The sequence below is a fragment of the Ranitomeya variabilis genome, chromosome 7, assembly GCF_051348905.1.
Source record: "Ranitomeya variabilis isolate aRanVar5 chromosome 7, aRanVar5.hap1, whole genome shotgun sequence".
Taxonomy (NCBI): Eukaryota; Metazoa; Chordata; class Amphibia; order Anura; family Dendrobatidae; genus Ranitomeya; species Ranitomeya variabilis.
The window spans coordinates 230,891,567-230,909,448 of NC_135238.1; the positions used below are offsets into that span (position 1 = coordinate 230,891,567).

General features: G+C 50.4%; 1 protein-coding gene across 1 annotated transcript in view; it reads right to left on the bottom strand.

Moving 5' to 3' along the window:
* Nucleotides 1-1,920: 1,920 nt before the first annotated feature.
* GLB1L (galactosidase beta 1 like) overlaps nucleotides 1,921-17,882 on the bottom strand; it is a 23,920-nt gene continuing 7,958 nt past the window's right edge. The window contains exons 7-16 of the mRNA XM_077273117.1: nucleotides 16,819-16,877; nucleotides 15,300-15,421; nucleotides 15,183-15,223; nucleotides 14,014-14,132; nucleotides 6,780-6,854; nucleotides 6,613-6,702; nucleotides 6,423-6,536; nucleotides 4,815-4,946; nucleotides 4,510-4,731; nucleotides 1,921-2,472 (exon numbers count right to left, since the gene is read on the bottom strand). Of these exons, the coding sequence (XP_077129232.1) occupies nucleotides 2,269-2,472; nucleotides 4,510-4,731; nucleotides 4,815-4,946; nucleotides 6,423-6,536; nucleotides 6,613-6,702; nucleotides 6,780-6,854; nucleotides 14,014-14,132; nucleotides 15,183-15,223; nucleotides 15,300-15,421; nucleotides 16,819-16,877 (1,178 nt within the window). The 3' untranslated portion in view covers nucleotides 1,921-2,268. The remainder of the gene's footprint in view (nucleotides 2,473-4,509; nucleotides 4,732-4,814; nucleotides 4,947-6,422; nucleotides 6,537-6,612; nucleotides 6,703-6,779; nucleotides 6,855-14,013; nucleotides 14,133-15,182; nucleotides 15,224-15,299; nucleotides 15,422-16,818; nucleotides 16,878-17,882) is intronic.

A 17,882-nucleotide genomic window follows, 5' to 3' on the forward strand; every position in this document is an offset into this window, starting at 1 on the left:
ACTTGTGTGTCCTTTTCTTAGTCTAGAGGAAAGATACAGGAGGAACATATATCAGCATATAGGAAGAGACTCTTTCAAAAACTCACCCAGTGAAGCTGACAGGTACCGGTTCTGGAGGCGGATTTCGTTTGGTGGTAGAACCCTTCTCTGGAGGTCGACCACCACTCTTTGTGCTGCTCTTAGCGCTTCTCTCCTTGCTAGGAGAACGCTGTTGCACTGCGGGCAAGTGCGCATCGTCGGCCGGTGAAGCCATCTTACACACACCGGCCCGACGCTAGCGCTGCATTTTTGAATCTGCCGCTCATTCTCCTGCCTCCCTGGACCAACCCGGAAGTGCTCCAGCGACTTCCGGGTTAGACGCGCCGCTCTCACTCACCATGCGGCGGCTAGGGATATTAAGCCGGCCGCAGCAGCGCGCGCGTCCTCACGGTGCCGGGCGGACCCACGGTGACCGGACCCGGACCGTGGATGCTTGGCCAGACAAGGGGGGAGGCTGCAAGCAGGGGCTCCCCCGCCGCTGCTTCTGGAACCGCAGCCCCTGCCGTTCCCTTAGATACCGACGCAGGCGGGTGCATGGCCCAGGGATTCCTCTTCATCTGTAGGTAAGCTGGGTCCCTGTAGGAACAGGAAACCTAAACTGAGGAGGAGAGGGGACCGCCTCCTTTTATTTTGTAGGTTTCCTGTTCCTATGGGGCGGATCCCTCTCATGTGGGGTGCTGTCGTGGCGAAGGGTAAAAAGGTAGTTCTTCGTACGGTACCATCCTTCCTTCCGAAGGTTGTGTCCAACTTCCACCTCAATGAGGAAATTTCACTACCATCCCTTTGTCCGGTTCCGGTTCATAGAGTGGAGAAGGCTCTGCATACGCTTGACCTCGTCAGGGCATTGCTTCCGGAAGGCGGCCACAAGGGTCTGCCAGCTTCCAAAGCTACCCTTGCCAGGTGGATCAAATCCACCATACAAGAGGCCTCCCGCCTTAAGAATTCTCCTCTTCCAGCCGGTATTACGGCACACTCTACACGGGCGGTAGGGGCCTCCTGGGCTATTCGGCACAAGTGTGTAAGGCAGCCACTTGGACTAGCCTACACACGTTTACTAAACACTACAGGGTTCATACCCAGTCCTCAGCGGACGCGAGCCTTGGTAGATGTGTCTTGCAGGCGGCGATGCCCTAAGTATAGGGGCCTTTCTGCACAATATTCGTCCATTGCTTCCCACCCAGGGACTGCTTTAGGACGTCCCATGGTCCTGTGTCCCCCAATGAGGCGACAGAGTAAAGGAGATTTTTGTGTACTCACCGTAAAATCTCCTTCTCTTAGCCTCTAATTGGGGGACACCGCTCCCACCCTGTTGCCCTTTTCGGGCTGTTGTTACTGTTGAGTTCTCATATTGTTCTTTGAGCTTGTACATAGTTGCCTTCTTATAGGCATGTCTATATTATTCATGTTACGTTCCTCCTACTGCTTTTGCACAAAACTGGAGAAGGCTGACGCCGTCCAGGGGTGTATACTGCAGAGGAGGAGCCACAGTTAATCTTTTTCAGATTATGCATAGTGTCGCCTTCTAGTGGACAGCAACATAACACCCATGGTCCTGTGTCCCCCAATTAGAGGCTAAGAGAAAGATTTTACGGTGAGTACATAAAAATCTCCTTTTCTCCCCCATTGCAGTCCTTAGTCTGCAATCCTATGGATTTGATAGGACTCGCAGTGGTCCTCAGTATATACCTTTTCCATTTGTTTTTTTTTTTTTTGGGGGGGGGGGGGTATTAAAGATGGTCTTTTTTAATCAATTCTACAGTGCTGGATTTCGATTAAAAACATGTCAGCCAACATTGATTTGATGATGGTTTCCAATTAGCTACAGGGAGGTATTTTCTACAAAGCAAAAACAATGTGAAAAAGCAACATCATAAAAAACAGTTGAGAGGTGGGCATTTCACTTTAATGACCTCGGTCTGTATACATTGGGGGGGTGCGATGTGATCCCATAAAGACCAATTACAAATCAGAAGAAGAGTGCCAAGATACCATAAGAAAATCTCTGAGGATCAGAGCGGGTTGTGTAACGCGATTCACATTCATGTAATATAAATGTCGCTACCGCCGGGATTATCCTGCCCCCAACTCATACAGTTCGGGGTCTCGTCCCTGCGGAGCTGGCAGCAGCGGCTTCATTATAAGACTCATTTTCCGCTGCTGTCATCATTTCACAGAACGCAGGTTTTAGTCCAATCAGGAAACTTGTAGAATCGTCCACAATGTCACCACTTATTTTCCCACATGAGTCCCATTCAGTATGGGCCTGTCCAGAAACATGACAATAAGCTGCTGTGGCGCCTCCTCCAGCTCCAGCACCGTGATGTTATTCACCTGGGAAGTGCTTAGAATACTGCCTGGTACATAAAGGGTTACTTGTGGCCCTCGTATGGGCCAGTATCGTCCAAGATTGAAGCCGTTTATCCACACCTGTCCCTGCAGAAAATAAAACAAATGCTATGTTACATTACATATCCTGTATTATACTCCAGAGCTGCACTCACTATTCTGCTAGTGTAGTCACTGTGTACATTACATTACTGATCCTGAGTTACATCCTGTATTATCCTCCAGAGCTGCACTCACTATTCTGCTGGTGCAGTCACTGTGTACATTACATTACTGATCCTGACTAACATCCTGTATTATACCCCAGAGCTGCACTCACTATTCTGCTGGTGCAGTCACTGTGTACATACATTACATTACTGATCCTGAGTTACCTCCTGTATTATACCCCAGAGCTGCACTCACTATTCTGCTGGTGCAGTCACTGTGTACATTACATTACTGATCCTGAGTTACAGCCTGTATTATACCTCAGCGCTGCACTCACTATTCTGCTGGTGCAGTCACTGTGTACATACATTACATTACTGATCCTGAGTTACCTCCTGTATTATACCCCAGAGCTGCACTCACTATTCTGCTGGTGCAGTCACTGTGTACATACATTACATTACTGATCCTGAGTTACCTCCTGTATTATACCCCAGAGCTGCACTCACTATTCTGCTGGTGCAGTCACTGTGTACATACATTACATTACTGATCCTGAGTTACATCCTGTATTATACCTCAGAGCTGCACTCACTATTCTGCTGGTGCAGTCACTGTGTACATACATTACATTACTGATCCTGAGTTACCTCCTGTATTATATCCCCGAGCTGCACTCACTATGCTGCTGGTGCAGTCACTGTGTACATACATTACATTACTGATCCTGAGTTACCTCCTGTATTATACCCCAGAGCTGCACTCACTATTCTGCTGGTGCAGTCACTGTGTACATACATTACATTACTGATCCTGAGTTACATCCTGTATTATACTCCAGAGCTGCACTCACCATTCTGCTGGTGCAGTCACTGTGTACATACATTACATTACTGATCCTGAGTTACATCCTGTATTATACCCCAGAGCTGCACTCGCTATTCTGCTGGTGCAGTCACTGTGTACATATATTACATTACTGATCCTGAGTTACATCCTGTATTATACCCCAGAGCTGCACTCACTATTCTGCTGGTGCAGTCACTGTGTACATTACATTACTGATCCTGAGTTACAGCCTGTATTATACCTCAGCGCTGCACTCACTATTCTGCTGGTGCAGTCACTGTGTACATACATTACATTACTGATCCTGAGTTACCTCCTGTATTATACCCCAGAGCTGCACTCACTATTCTGCTGGTGCAGTCACTGTGTACATACATTACATTACTGACCCTGAGTTACATCCTGTATTATACCTCAGAGCTGCACTCACTATTCTGCTGGTGCAGTCACTGTGTACATACATTACATTACTGATCCTGAGTTACATCCTGTATTATACCCCAGAGCTGCACTCTCTATTCTGCTGGTGCAGTCACTGTGTACATACATTACATTACTGATCCTGAGTTACCTCCTGTATTATACCCCAGAGCTGCACTCACTATTCTGCTGGTGCAGTCACTGTGTACATACATTACATTACTGACCCTGAGTTACATCCTGTATTATACCCCAGAGCTGCACTCACTATTCTGCTGGTGCAGTCACTGTGTACATACATTACATTACTGATCCTGAGTTACATCCTGTATTATCCTCCAGAGCTGCACTCACTATTCTGCTGGTGCAGTCACTGTGTACATACATTACTGATCCTGAGTTACCTCCTGTATTATCCTCCAGAGCTGCACTTACTATTCTGCTGGCGCAGTCACTGTGTACATACATTACATTACTGAGTTACATCCTGTATTATACTCCAGAGCTGCACTCACTATTCTGCTGGTGCAGTCACTGTGCACTACAATGATAACAGAGCTCCAGTGCAGCAGTAGAGGATTGTGCTGATTTTGTTGGAGGCAGTAACCTGTCCACATGTGATAATAGTGAGGACTGAGCGTCACATAATGGGGGGCGTATTTCGGGAGGATTGTGCAGGGACTCTATATACTGCCTATTTCTCACCTTGGTCCACTTGGGCAGTTTCAGGTACGTGTCTCCGATGTCGGTGATTGTCATGGTCCCGCTGTAGATGGCCGGACCCGTCCTGCTCTCGGTCTGCGCCGTCTTCAGCATGTGATCGGCCATGTGAGGCCACCCCTGGGAAATGGGGCCGTCCAGATTTAGGGGATAGACCGCCCAGTTTTCCAGCAGGTCGTTCCCCAGCGTCAGGTTCCCTATTAACCCCTGAGGGAGTGAGATCACATATGAACATCCCTTTAATTACTCGGCGTGGCGATTATCTCGCTCCTCTCCGTCGCCGACTTTACCTTGAAGTCTTTCAGATCGCTGCCATAATTTATTCTTCCCATATTTTCAACCAAAACATCCAACCATTGTCCCTCCTTCCCTGTCACATTCACATTGTTCAGGCTTTCCCTTTCCAGCACGCCGTAAAAGTGCTGCAAAATAAACACAAAGTGTAAACATGACAGCGGCGACATTATTCCCCTTATTCACAACGTGTGAACGAGGCCCGAGAATCCGGTGTAACCGACCGGCTCTTCCCTGACCGATAATGTCTGAGGAGAGAAGGATCCGGTGAGCGGAATCTCAAGACACAACTCTGAGCTACTTCTCCTCTTCCCTCCTGATCTCGTGATTTACTGCAAAACAACTGAAAGCCATCCTACTCCAAACAAGACAGACTGTCATCTCACTGAGGGATCAAATTACAGCTGCCTACTAAAGTCCATGGAGAGGAAGGAGGAGCAAAGTGAAACAACGAAGCAAAGAGACCAGACACACAGGCAAGTCTTTCTGCGGCTTTCTAGTAAATGTTTTATCTCACAACATTGCTGAATTCACAGCTACACTGCTCAGTACTGCTGTATAATTTACTCCATGCTGCTGCTTCTAAGCAAGTGTTTCTTATGCATAGGATTGGATTCACAGCTACACTGCTCAATCCAGTAATGTGTTCTATGCTGCTGTTTTCTAGTAAGGCTATGTGGTCACGTTGCGGATTCATGTGCGAATATTTCCGCACCGTTATTGAAAAATCCACAGGTAAAACGCACTGCGTTTTACCTGCGGATTTCCTGTGTTTTTTGTGCAGATTTTACCTGCGGATTCCTACTGAGGAGCAGGCGTATCCGCAGCAAAATCCGCAACGTGTGCACATACCCTAAGTCTTTCTTACACCTAGGGTTGGATTCACAGCTGCACTGATCAATACTGCTATATAATGTGCTCTATGCAGCTATTTTATCGTGTTTCTCATGCCTAGGGTTGCAATCACAGCTACACTGTTGTATAATGTGCCCCATGCTGCTGTTTATCGTGTTTCCCACACCTTGAGTTGGAGTCACAGCTACACCGCTCAATACTGTTGTATAATTATTTCCATGCTGTTGATCTAGAAAGCGGTTCTCATTTCTAGAGGTGGATTCACAGCTACACTGCTCATTGCTGCTGCCTCCGAATATGTGCTACATAGAAACAGAAGAACATGAATCTATCTATTCTGTGACATCATAGCAATTTGGACCAGCATCTCCTGAGCTCCGTCACTTCCTAGGCCTCCCATGATGACGTGAGAAGTCTAGTGACGAGGCCTCACACAACATCATGGGGGGGGGGGGGGTATTGAGGTGTTCAGGAGATGTCGGGCAAAGTACAACCCCATACACAGGACAGAGGGGCAAACACCTAAAATACATGGGTGGGTCTGGACTCTTCGCCAACAGCTGATGTCATGGGTGAAGGAGGATTGGGCATCTAGGATTTTAACATGGTCGATCCTTTGTTCCTAATGGGGAGTTTGCAGCCTGTTCCCTATTTTCCTATTGAACACATGGATGCTCAGTAAATCTGAGCGTGCTCATGAAAAAGGGCTGGTCAGGATAACAGAACATCAGGAATCAAACATCTCTTACCCCGCCGACTGAAACATAACCCCGGTCATGGACGACATTTACTACTGATGAGAGAGGAGTTTGGTCAGGGACGTCTCCGGTCAGTCTGGTCCGGTACAGCAGAAATCCAAAATACTGAAGGAAAAAATCATAATGTCACAGTCCTGAGAAATAACGATATTGACGGCTTCGCGACTTGTATAGAAGTCACCTGCTTCACATCCTCAAAGGTGATTGGGTACTGAGTGACGAACGGGTCCGAGGGTGACACAATATCCAGTAGATCCACGAGATCTCCAACCTGAACCGGAACACTACATCAGTGATCTCATGTTGCTGTGGGCGGCCATCTGTACCAGACATGTTCCAGGTACTCACCTTACTGAGTGTGACTAAACCGTATGAAAACTTTGGAGTTGGTGGCGGGACGGGTCCTTCCGGCACAGACTGGAACTAAGAAAAAAAAAAATAGTTTTAGGCTTTATACTGAAATTAACGTGATAAGGAAAATCAAGGCTGTTAAAAAAACAGGATTTTTGGTTGCTTACCGTAAAATCTGTTTCTCGGAGCCTTCATTGGGGGACACAGGAACCATGGGTGTATGCTGCTGCCACTAGGAGGCTGACACTATGCAAATAAAAAAGTTAGCTCCTCCTCTGCAGTGTACACCCTACCGACAGGAAGTAGGATATTCAGTTAGTGAGAAAGCAGTAGGAGAAACAACGTGTAAATGAGAAAGAATAATAATAATCTTCAATTATACAGCGCCAAAGACTGTAAAGCGCTGCTTAAGTTTGAACAGTTTCAAACCCTCAAAGAGCGTTCAAAGAACACAAACTTTAACAGTATAACACAATAAACAGAGCTGTTCAACATGGGAGGGTGCTGTGTCCCCCAATGAAGGCTCCGAGAAACAGATTTTACGGTAAGCAACCAAAAATCCTGTTTTCTCTATCGCCTCTCATTGGGGGACACAGGAACCATGGGACGTCCCAAAGCAGTCCCTGGGGTGGGAACAGCAGAAAACTCCATTCAGGTCAGAGGACACATCACTGCCGCCTGCAGGATCCTCCCGCCTAGGCTGGCAACTGCCGAAGCGCAGGTATATAACATTTGGCAAACCTTGGAGGCCGACCGGCCTCTTGGCGTGCCGTCTGGAATGACAAATAGACGGTCCGTCTTCCTAAAGAAGGCGATCCTAGATAAATAGATCCTCACCGCCCTGACCAGGCATAGCCTGCTCAGCGAACGACCCCAGAGAATCGGTCGGAGCAGGACAAAGGTGGGACGGACGATCTTACTAAAGTAGAAGGAGCGATGAAGGCCGTAAAACTACCCTATCCTGGTGAAGAATCCAAGAAGTGGGGCGACAGGAGAGAGCCACCAACTCCGAGGATAATGGAGGAAAAGGCCACCAGAAAACGCTACCCTTCAGGACAGAAAACAGACAGTGAGACCTCATGGGGGGGGCTCAAGGGGGGAACCCCACTGAGCCTCCAGAACAAGATTGAGGTCCCAGGGATCCACGAGAGTCTGGTACGGGGGAGCCGCATGTGCCACTTCTTGAAGAAAAGATCTGATCTGAGAACTGAACGGATATAAATCTCTGTACCGTGGTAGCCAGTAGCTAAGGACTACTGAAAGGGACTTCAGAAAAGGAATGGCAAGGGATGCTATCTGACCCTTTAGAGAACTAAGGGCAAGGCCAGCATCAAGTCCCGCCTAGAGAAAACGGCCAAAATGGAAGGTTTCAGGGGCAAAGCTGTTAAATCGAGCCACCAAGAACTCTGTGGCAGATCGGTCCTTAGTACAGACGATCTGGCCTGTCTGGGGCCTGCAGTGGGAGTCCACGAGGATATGAACGATCTCAGCAACCAGAACCTTCTGGGCCAATCTGGTGCGGTCAGAATGATCGGAACCCCCTCCGCATTGAGCTTCAACAGCCTGGGAAGGAAGGGAAGGGAGGAACAAATAGGGAAGTACAAAATGCGACCCAGGAATGGTCAAAGTATCGGTATCCGCAACAAGAGGATCACCGACCTGGAGACAAAAAGTGGAACCTTGCTAAGCAGTCGGGACGCCAGGAGATCCGCGTCCGGAGTTTTCCATCAAGGCAAAATTGAAGGAAGGCCCCCTGAAGAAGGGACCATTCTCCTGCCGTAAGGCCCTCGTGGCAGAGAAAACACCTAGTTGACCACGACGGGGATATGCACTGCGGATAGTGCCGAAAAGGTCGCCTCTGCCCAGGAGGATGATCTTGGATACCTCCGCCATTGCCAAGAGACTCTGAATCCCTTCCTGGTAATAGACATATGCCACAATCAAGGCATTGGACGTCTGGATTCTGACTGGCAGACCTCTGAGAAGCCTTTCACAGTGACTCAGAGATAGAGGAATGGCCCCTATCTCAAGGGTGTCGATCGGCAAAGAGAACTCTTGCTCCAACCAATGCCCCCATCACTGACAGATGGCGAGAAACCACATCTCAGCCAGGAAGGCGGGTGACCGTCGTCACCACCTGCCTTGGAAGGACCGGACCTGGGGAATGAGAGGGAATGTTCCGACCAATGTCCCCATCACTGTGACAGCCACCAGTTGAGAGGCTATTGGAATCAAATGGAAACCCGGATCAGGGATCCAGAGACCGTACAGACGTGTCCCACTGAAAAAGGATGGCCTGCTGAAGTGGTCTCAAGTGGAACAGCGTAAAAGAGAACGCTCCCGATGCTGTCACCATGCGTCACAGTACCGTCATTGCTGAACGGAAGGAAGGCAGCTGAAGGCCTTGCAGAGGGCGTATGTAGAATTGCCCGCTTCTCCTCGAGAAGAAAAACCCCCGACTGACGGTGTCGAACAACATGCCTAAGAGGACAAAACGCTGACTCGGAATAAGAAAAGACTTTGTTCTGATGGCCAGCCACCAGAAACGGGACAGGGAGTCGAGGACAATGGTCAGACTCACCTGGGCCTGAGAGAGAGGCAGAGGCATGATGAGGAAGCACTAGGCCCCTGATCCTCAATATGGCCATAAATGTGGCCATGATCTCTATGAAGACACCAGGAGCGGTCGCAAGACCGAGCGGCAGGACGACAAACCAGAAATGACCCTTCTGCGTCGCGAAACGCAGGAAAACTCAGGTGTGCTGGGAAAATCAGGGCATGGAGCAAGGCATCTTGGATATCCATGGAGCACAGGAATTCCTGTGGATCCATGGGAGCCAGAACCTTACAGAGGAAATCCATCCAGAAATGCCGCATGCGGAACCTTCTGTTCACTAACTTCAGAGCCAGGGTGGGTCGAGCTGCGCCGCTCTTCTTCGGCACTACAAGCAGGATTGAATAGAAACCTGTGAAGCGTTCCTGCTGTGGGATGGAAACGATAACCTCCGAACAAAGAAGGAAGGTAATGGACGCAAAGAAAACCTGGGATCAAAGGAGGATTTTTAGAGGGCGAGATTCGAAGAAGCGATTTCGGGCCGCGAAGCGAACCCTACCTTGTATCCAGAGGACACCACCTCCCTGATCTAAGCGTCCTCCACCGAGGCCAGCCAAACATTTCTGAACAAAACAGGAGACGCCCGCCCAAACTGAAGGGAACGCTGGGCCCCTAGCCAGAGTTCTGCCGAGGAAGATCTGCCAGATCTAGGCCTGGTGGACAAACTATGGGAGTTGCGGGGACGCCAGGAAGGGGTAGGCTTAAAGGAAGCCTTTTGTCTAGCCAGACGAGATCGCGGTCTGTGTTAGCTAGAGGAATCTTCCGACACTGCAAAACAGCGAAAAGACAAGGGAGCTCGTGCCTCCCGTGGCGTCCTTAATAATTTGTTCCAGCATGTAGCCAAAGAGACGGGCCCCCTGGAAGGGGAGTCTGGTAAGGGACTTCTTGAAGACAAGTCCGCCTGCCGGGAGTAGAGCCGAATATTCCGTCGGATGGCCCCCATATTGCTGGACGTGTGAGTTGCACAAGCCGCACATCTGGGGAGACAGATACCAAATATTTCCCTGCACAGGAAATCTGGTCCGTCAGGTCGGCTAGCTCTCCCAGAGGAGCTCCAGCCGGGGTGCTCTTACAAGGCTGATTAATCCATCTAGCTATAGTCCTTGAGACCAAGGTAGAGGTGATGGCCGACAAAGTAGAAGCAGCCGTTTCAAAGGCTGATTTATCCAGCGATTCTAGAATTGTTGTAGAATTGCCCGCTTCTCCTATCCTTGGAACCCATGAGGGAAGTGGAGGGGCCAAGTTGGTAGCCAGTCTGGGGACTGACAAGTCCACAATTGACCGCATCCTGCCGTCTGTTAGCGATGAGCTCAGACGAGAAGGAATATAGGATGCAGAGATGCTTCCCTGTCTGAAGCATCTGGTATGGTTCGCCTTTCCCCTGACAAGTACCACCACAAATTCAGTGAGTGGGGCAAAGACCTTGGAAGGTGGTTTTGACCGTCTAAACGAAACCGCCTATCCTGCGGGTTCCGTAGAGGTATCCATGATGCTTAAGGTCTGGTTTATTGCAACAATAAGGTTATACCTGTTGAGAACCAAGTCTGAAACATCCTTTGCAAACATGACAGAGGACGCCCGTCTCTCTCTCTCTCTTGAGAGAGAGAGAGGAGGATCAGGAAGAGGGATCTCACCGTTCCAGACCGGAGGGCGAGAAGGAAGGTGTCAGACGTCCATGGAGCTGATGGTGGACGTCCTCGTCTCCTCCAACCGACAGGCTCTGGTGGGCGAGTGGGTGGGTGACGGAACTGGGACCGAACTTCTAAGCACGCTTGTGCGCTAGGATCATGGTCCTGCTGTCGGATCTGTGCGGATACGGGGTGGCAGTACATGCCGTACTCATAGTCCCTAATGTGGGAATACAGGTGTGAATATTCACCCTGTATCCCTCCGAAAAAGGAACCTAGAATTTCGCTCCTGTCTGGATCTCTTGTGCCAGAGTTGAAGAGGCCAGACGGAGAATCCTGTGACCCACTGGCAACTGCGGTCAAGCACAGACCCCAGGGTCGTGACATCCTGGTGTCTCGGTCTCGCCCGGCGAGGGGACTCCTGGACGGACAGTGGAGTTGCTGCAGCAGGAGAACGGAACGCTGTCTTTTTATGATTAGGCCTGGGAGCAGACCCACTAAATGATTAGGGGAAACAGGAGAGGGGAGTAATGGACTGCATGGCAGAGCTACTCACAGCAATAGTAGGGTCCTGTAGACTGCTCCCGGCTGTAGCTGCGGCCAGATCACGGCACAGGTCCAGGGCACCAGCAGGGAGACGGAGGATGCAGGGGACCCAGTCACCGGGTCCGGAAGAGAACGCTCCTCAGCAAGACAGCGGCGATCCCAGGCCGAATGGGGCGGCTAGAAGTGGGCGGAGCTAGCCGCTCTGTACCAGGGGAGCACCAAGATGGCGCCGGTGGGCGGCTCTGACAGTCGGGCGGGAGAAAAGCCCGCCCGACAGAGGAGGAAGTGGGCGGAGTCAGCCCCGGAAGAGTAGGCCTGAGTAGAAGCCGGGGGCTAAATTAGGAACCGCCGACCGCCGGAGAGTGCAGGGAAGTGCCGCGGCACCGGCACCGGATAGCGGAAGATCGGCGCGGCAGCTGCCAGACCGTCGCAAGAGCGCGGCCTAAGGTTAGTTGCCGGAAGTAGGCCCCGGGGAAGCCGGGGCCTAAATTAGGAACCGGCGACCGCCGGAGAGTGCCGCGGCGCCGGCGCGGCAGCCTGCAAGGGAGCGCGGCCGCAGGCTAGCACATCGCCAGGAATGGGCCCCGGAAGGAGCCGGGTCCCAAATTAGGCCAAAAACGGCGACCGCCAGAAGGGGCCGCGGCGGTTAAAAGAGCACGGCTGTCAGAAAATCAGCCGCTTCGGACAATGTCCTTGCTGCCCACTCCTAAAGGGGATACTCACCTAAAACATCCCACGTCGTCCATTACTAACCTCAAACCTTGTGAAGGTATCAGACGTCCATGTGAGCTGCTGATGGACGTCCTCGTCTCCTCCGACCGACAGGCTCTGGTGGGCGAGTGGGTGGGGGACGGAGCCAGGACCGGACTTCTGAGCACGCTTGTGTGCTAGGATCTTGGTCCTGGATAGGGATCTATGAGGATACGGGGTGGCAGTACACGCCGTACTCATAGTCCGCTATGTGGGACTACAGGTGTGACTGTTCACCCTGTATCCCTTCGGAAAAACCTGAAAAGAAACGACGCACATTGAGGTAGATAAGGGTCTAATGAAAGACCCGTGTCCACCTCCTACTGACACTAAGCTAAACTGAATATCCTACTTCCTGTCGGTAGGGTGTACACTGCAGAGGAGGAGCTAACTTTTTTATTTGCATAGTGTCAGCCTCCTAGTGGCAGCAGCATACACCCATGGTTCCTGTGTCCCCCAATGAGAGGCGATAGAGAAAAATGAACTTCAAATAAGTTGGTGTGTGTGTGGAACGTGTAAGCGCATGTTCACATTGGCCACTAAACAGACAAAACCTAGATAAAAACAAAATGAGCTTATCTCACAACATTGCTGGATTCACAGCTGCACTGCTTTATAATGTGCTCCATGCTGCTGCTTTCTAGTAAGTGTTTCTCACTCTCAGAGCTGGATTCACAGCTACACTGCTGCATAAGCTCCATGCCGCTGCTTTCTAGTAAGTGTTTTTCACTCTCAGAGCTGGATTCACAGCTGCACTGCTGTATGTGCTCCATGCCGCTTTCTAGTATGTGTATCTCACAGAGTTGGATTCACAGCTACACTGCTCAATACTGCTGTATAACGTGCTCCATGCTGCCGCTTTCTAGTAAGTGTTTCTCACTCTCAGAGCTGGATTCACAGCTACATTTCCTCAAAAAGATTTATAGGGGGGTTTCTGAAACAATAATTAAATGTTCTTTAGCTTCACAGTTTAGTTTCTGCTTCAATTCCTATTTTCAAGATTTCTGCTTGGTGTCAGAGAATGGAAGCATTAATTTTAAGGTCTTGTTCATCCGTACCAGAATTGCTGTGAATTTTAAAGTCTAGATTTTTAGATGCAAAATGCTGCGAATTTCCCAGGAGCAAAGTGGATGCGGAAATTGACCTGCATTGCACATTCTTTACATTCACAGCACGGTCAATGTCTGCAGGGCAAAATATGCAGGGGTTTTTGTTTGTTTTTGCAAAGATTGAGTTCAGCGTGGAAGTAAAAATGTACAATAAAGTGATTTTCTAAATCTGCACGACCAGAATAAAAGAAAAAAAAAAAAAAAAAAAAGCCAAAAGCCTCTTTTATCCAGGTCTTAGATCCGAGCAGTGGTGACATTTCATCCCATGTAACCAGATGCTACAGTGGACGCACGGGATGAAGGATCGTCACAGAGAGCCGGGGACGCAGCGTAGAAAGACTGCAGAGGCACCAGACGAGGCGAGAGGTTCACAGGACAGGTTTTGTGTTCACTGGTAGCAGAGATCTTGCAAACTCGAATAAATTGATGCACAATGTCTGCTAGGAAGCTGATCTTAGTAAAATCTTTGTAAATTACTGACAGCGGATCCCACGGTTTATTCAGGATGTGCTAATAATGCGGCCGGATAGCGGCACCACACACAGAAGGCTCCATATCTGCTGCTACACCACCAGAGCATTTACCTTACTGATTACTGCACGGATCGCCAGCAGTTTATCCGTAGGGTCCCCGGCCTCGGACAGAGGGGCATCGTAGTCGTAGCTGGTAGTGATGGGCTTGTAGACCTTAGAGAAATCAGCTCCTAGGATATGAAACGGTCACAATTATTCATTTTCAGCAATGTGTGTCTGGTGCGGCCCGTGGGAAGAGTTGGCGCCGGGACGATCTGACGGAGGCAAAGTGATGGGGCGACGTTCTGCCATCATGTGGATGTTCTATGGGCCCCCGACCAAATCACTGCACAGACCAAGTGCCCCCTACATGACTATAACGGCCTCTAATAATGGCCGGTCAGGGACAGGAGGAGGACTGCAAGGTGAAGACTTGTTCCTCCAGCAGATCTCACAGAGGAGATTGAGAGACAAGTCTGATCCATGACAGCCGTACATCGCCCGCGGTCACATGTTCTCTCTCGTGGGAGGGAATAGGGGCCGATTACACAAATGACACCAGTCTGATCCGAGAGTCATTGCTCTGTGATCCGATTCAGTCGGGTGCAGAGGAGACGGAGACTTAATTCCTCCATCTCCTCCATTGTCGGCCTCCGCGGTAATCAGACTGCATTTGGGATGACATCCGAGTGCAGTCCGATGTTTCAAAAGCACCCATAGACTTGTTTTGGGGTGCAATCTGATTCTTGGATGCACTCGCAGCATGCTGCCCCGTAGTATAACCCTGGGCCGAGTACTATAGGCCGTGTTGTACGCTCACATGAGCGAGCCCTTAAAGGGGTTTTCCAGTGCGGTCCAGAACCACTTGCTTTCACATCAGGAGTGAGTGGTGCCGATGATGACGTGACCCCCCGCACCCGATGTGCACGATACCTGCCGACCATAGTCACATCTCGGAAGGTGCGTGGGGTCATAACATTATCGGCATGAGAAAGGAGCGGCTCTGGATGACGCCAGATTACCCCCTTTAAGGTCTTAGGGCAGGTCAGGATTCTCGTGGAGTCCATGTTTCCATGGGGCAGAGGAGATTTAGCAGCATGAGGGGAATCTCTCTGATGTCAGGCAGGGCTGATCGGTCTGGTTCATCTGATTAACCTTGCACTTTACGCACCGGGATCCTTGCAGCATTTGGAGAAAAGCATCGAGTAATATAAAGACAAAACATTTGATCTTTTTCTCACCATTCCAGTAACCAAAGTTGGTGCCGCCCTCAAACATGTACCTGAAAGAAAACACAAAGTTATTGGGAGCCATAGAAAGACCGACATCTAATCCACGCGCTCCACACAAGTCCTCACATATTCACACTGGCTCCGCTCTCCAGGATGGCCTGCAGACCCCCGCTCACTCTGTCCGATGGGGTCACCGCGTGCTTCTCCCCCCAGTAATCCAGCCAGCCGGTGTAATACTCAGAGTTCACCTGCGGCAGAGACAACAATGAGGAGAATCACCACGAGGCGGATGGGACATAAGACCCCAGTGATGACGTCACATTCAACAGATTCCCCTCCTGAACTCACATATATGCCCGCTGATATCTGATGAGCGTGCATGAGTTCATGATGGGAAAAGAGAAATAATCTGCAGCCAGACACTTCGGTCAGTGGATCATCTCCCATGGATTGTGGATGTAATTCAGCAGCCCTCATATTTTATCCTGCTGTCAGGGGAAGAGTAGGGGCACCATACACATTAGATGGTGTGTACGGACATCTCACCCTTCATTACATTATAAGCGAGAAGCGAGGGGTCCGTATACAGCTGTAAGAGAAGCGAGGGTCCGTATACATCTGTAAGGAAAGCGAGGGCTCCGTATACATCTGTAAGGAAAGCAAGGGGCCCTACACAGCTGTAAGGGAAGCGATGGGACCGTATACAGCTATAAGGGAAGCGAGGGGTCCTATACAGCTGTAAGGGAAGCGAGGGGGCCGTATACATCTGTAAGGAAAGCGAGGGGTCCGTATACAGCTGTAAGGAAAGCGAGGGCTCCGTATACATCTGTAAGGAAAGCAAGGGGCCCTACACAGCTGTAAGGGAAGCGATGGGACCGTATACAGCTGTAAGGGAAGCGAGGGGTCCTATACAGCTGTAAGGGAAGCGAGGGGGCCGTATACAGCTGTAAGGAAAGCGAGGGGTCCGTATACAGCTGTAAGGAAAGCGAGGGGCCTTTACACAGCTGTAAGGGAAGCGATGGGACCGTATACAGCTGTAAGGAAAGCGAGGGGTCCGTATACAGCTGTAAGGGAAGCGAGGGGTCCGTATACAGCTGTAAGGGAAGCGAGGGGTCCGTATACAGCTGTAAGGGAAGCGAGGGGTCCGTATACAGCTGTAAGGGAAGCGAGGGGTCCGTATACAGCTGTAAGGGAAGCGAGGGGTCCGTATACAGCTGTAAGGGAAGCGAGGGGTCCGTATACAGCTGTAAGGGAAGCGAGGGGTCCGTATACAGCTGTAAGGGAAGCGAGGGGTCCGTATACAGCTGTAAGGGAAGCGAGGGTCCGTATACAGCTGTAAGGGAAGCGAGGGTCCGTATAAAGATGTAAGGGAAGTGAGGGGTCCGTATACAGCTGTAAGAGAAGCGAGGGGTCCGTATACAGCTGTAAGGGAAGCGAGGGGGCCGTGTACAGCTGTACGGGAAGAGAGGGGCCCTACGCAGCTGTACCCTCTGTATCTGCCCTGCACTCAGCATGATCAGGTCCATGATACGACTGACAACCTCCATCATCATCCTGTGCAGTCGCTGAGGATAGTGGGGGCGTCACTAATGCACAATAATAACCATGACATCATTACTGGGGGACAAAGAAGTGACGACATTACCAGGGGTCCTCGGGGCTGATATCTGCGCATGGCTTCAAAGGCTTTAGTGACATTATCCACTGAAAGATAAAACGAGAGACACAAATAACCGTCTGTAACCTCCATCCAGTACATGGTCTATAATCCACCAGTGCATGGTCTATAATCCACCAGTGCATGGTCTATAATCCACCAGTGCATGGTCTATAATCCACCAGTACATGGTCTACAATCCACCAGTACATGCAGTTACCAGTTGTAGGACCAGTGTCTTTCTCAAGACCGAGGTCCCACCTGGTGCAGTGGGTGATGGCGAGGACTCCGCGAACAGTGAATCGGGGAAACCAGGGGTGGACGTATCATTGATGGACCCTCTCCAGCCGCACAGAGGCCCGAGAGGTCAGGGGACCACTACAGCCTCCGCCCTGCAAAGGGCCCATATATTGGTCCTGCACAGGGGGAGAGTGGCGTAAGTGCAGCCCCCTCTACAATCACAGTGGAGCGGGGTCTGGAGAATAGGTGCGGGTCCCAGAAGTGAGACCCCCATGTATCAGATGGCCAACATGCTGAATGTTTCCATAGGCTCCTCTGCGCCCAGCAGATGCCAGTGGTGTCCTCTCCACATACCCCATGGATAGAGCATTACGCCCCGTGGACAGAGCATTACGCCCCGTGGACAGAGCATTACGCCCCGTGGACAGAGCATTACGCCCCGTGGACAGAGCATTACGCCCCGTGGACAGAGCATTACCTGGTTTTGTCTCTGTATAGGTTAGCTGAGACAGCGGTGAAGAGTAAAGGGGGCCGTACTTAGTCCGCCAAGATCTTTCCCACCGGCCTCCCATACACATGCATGCTCTGGCGGAGTGTCCATGTGTTATCACTGCGGAGATGCGGTTAGACACCTCCAGGAGAGGCGGACATGTTTAAAATTCAACATACCCGACTCTTCTTTCTGTCAATATCTGCTGTCAGGGAAGAGATGAGACACCCCCATAACTAAAAATGGTAGCCTGTTCCCACCGAAAACTTCATTCATCTGATGTATATGGACGTCTCCAGTTTTGTACGAGCTTTAGCCTCTG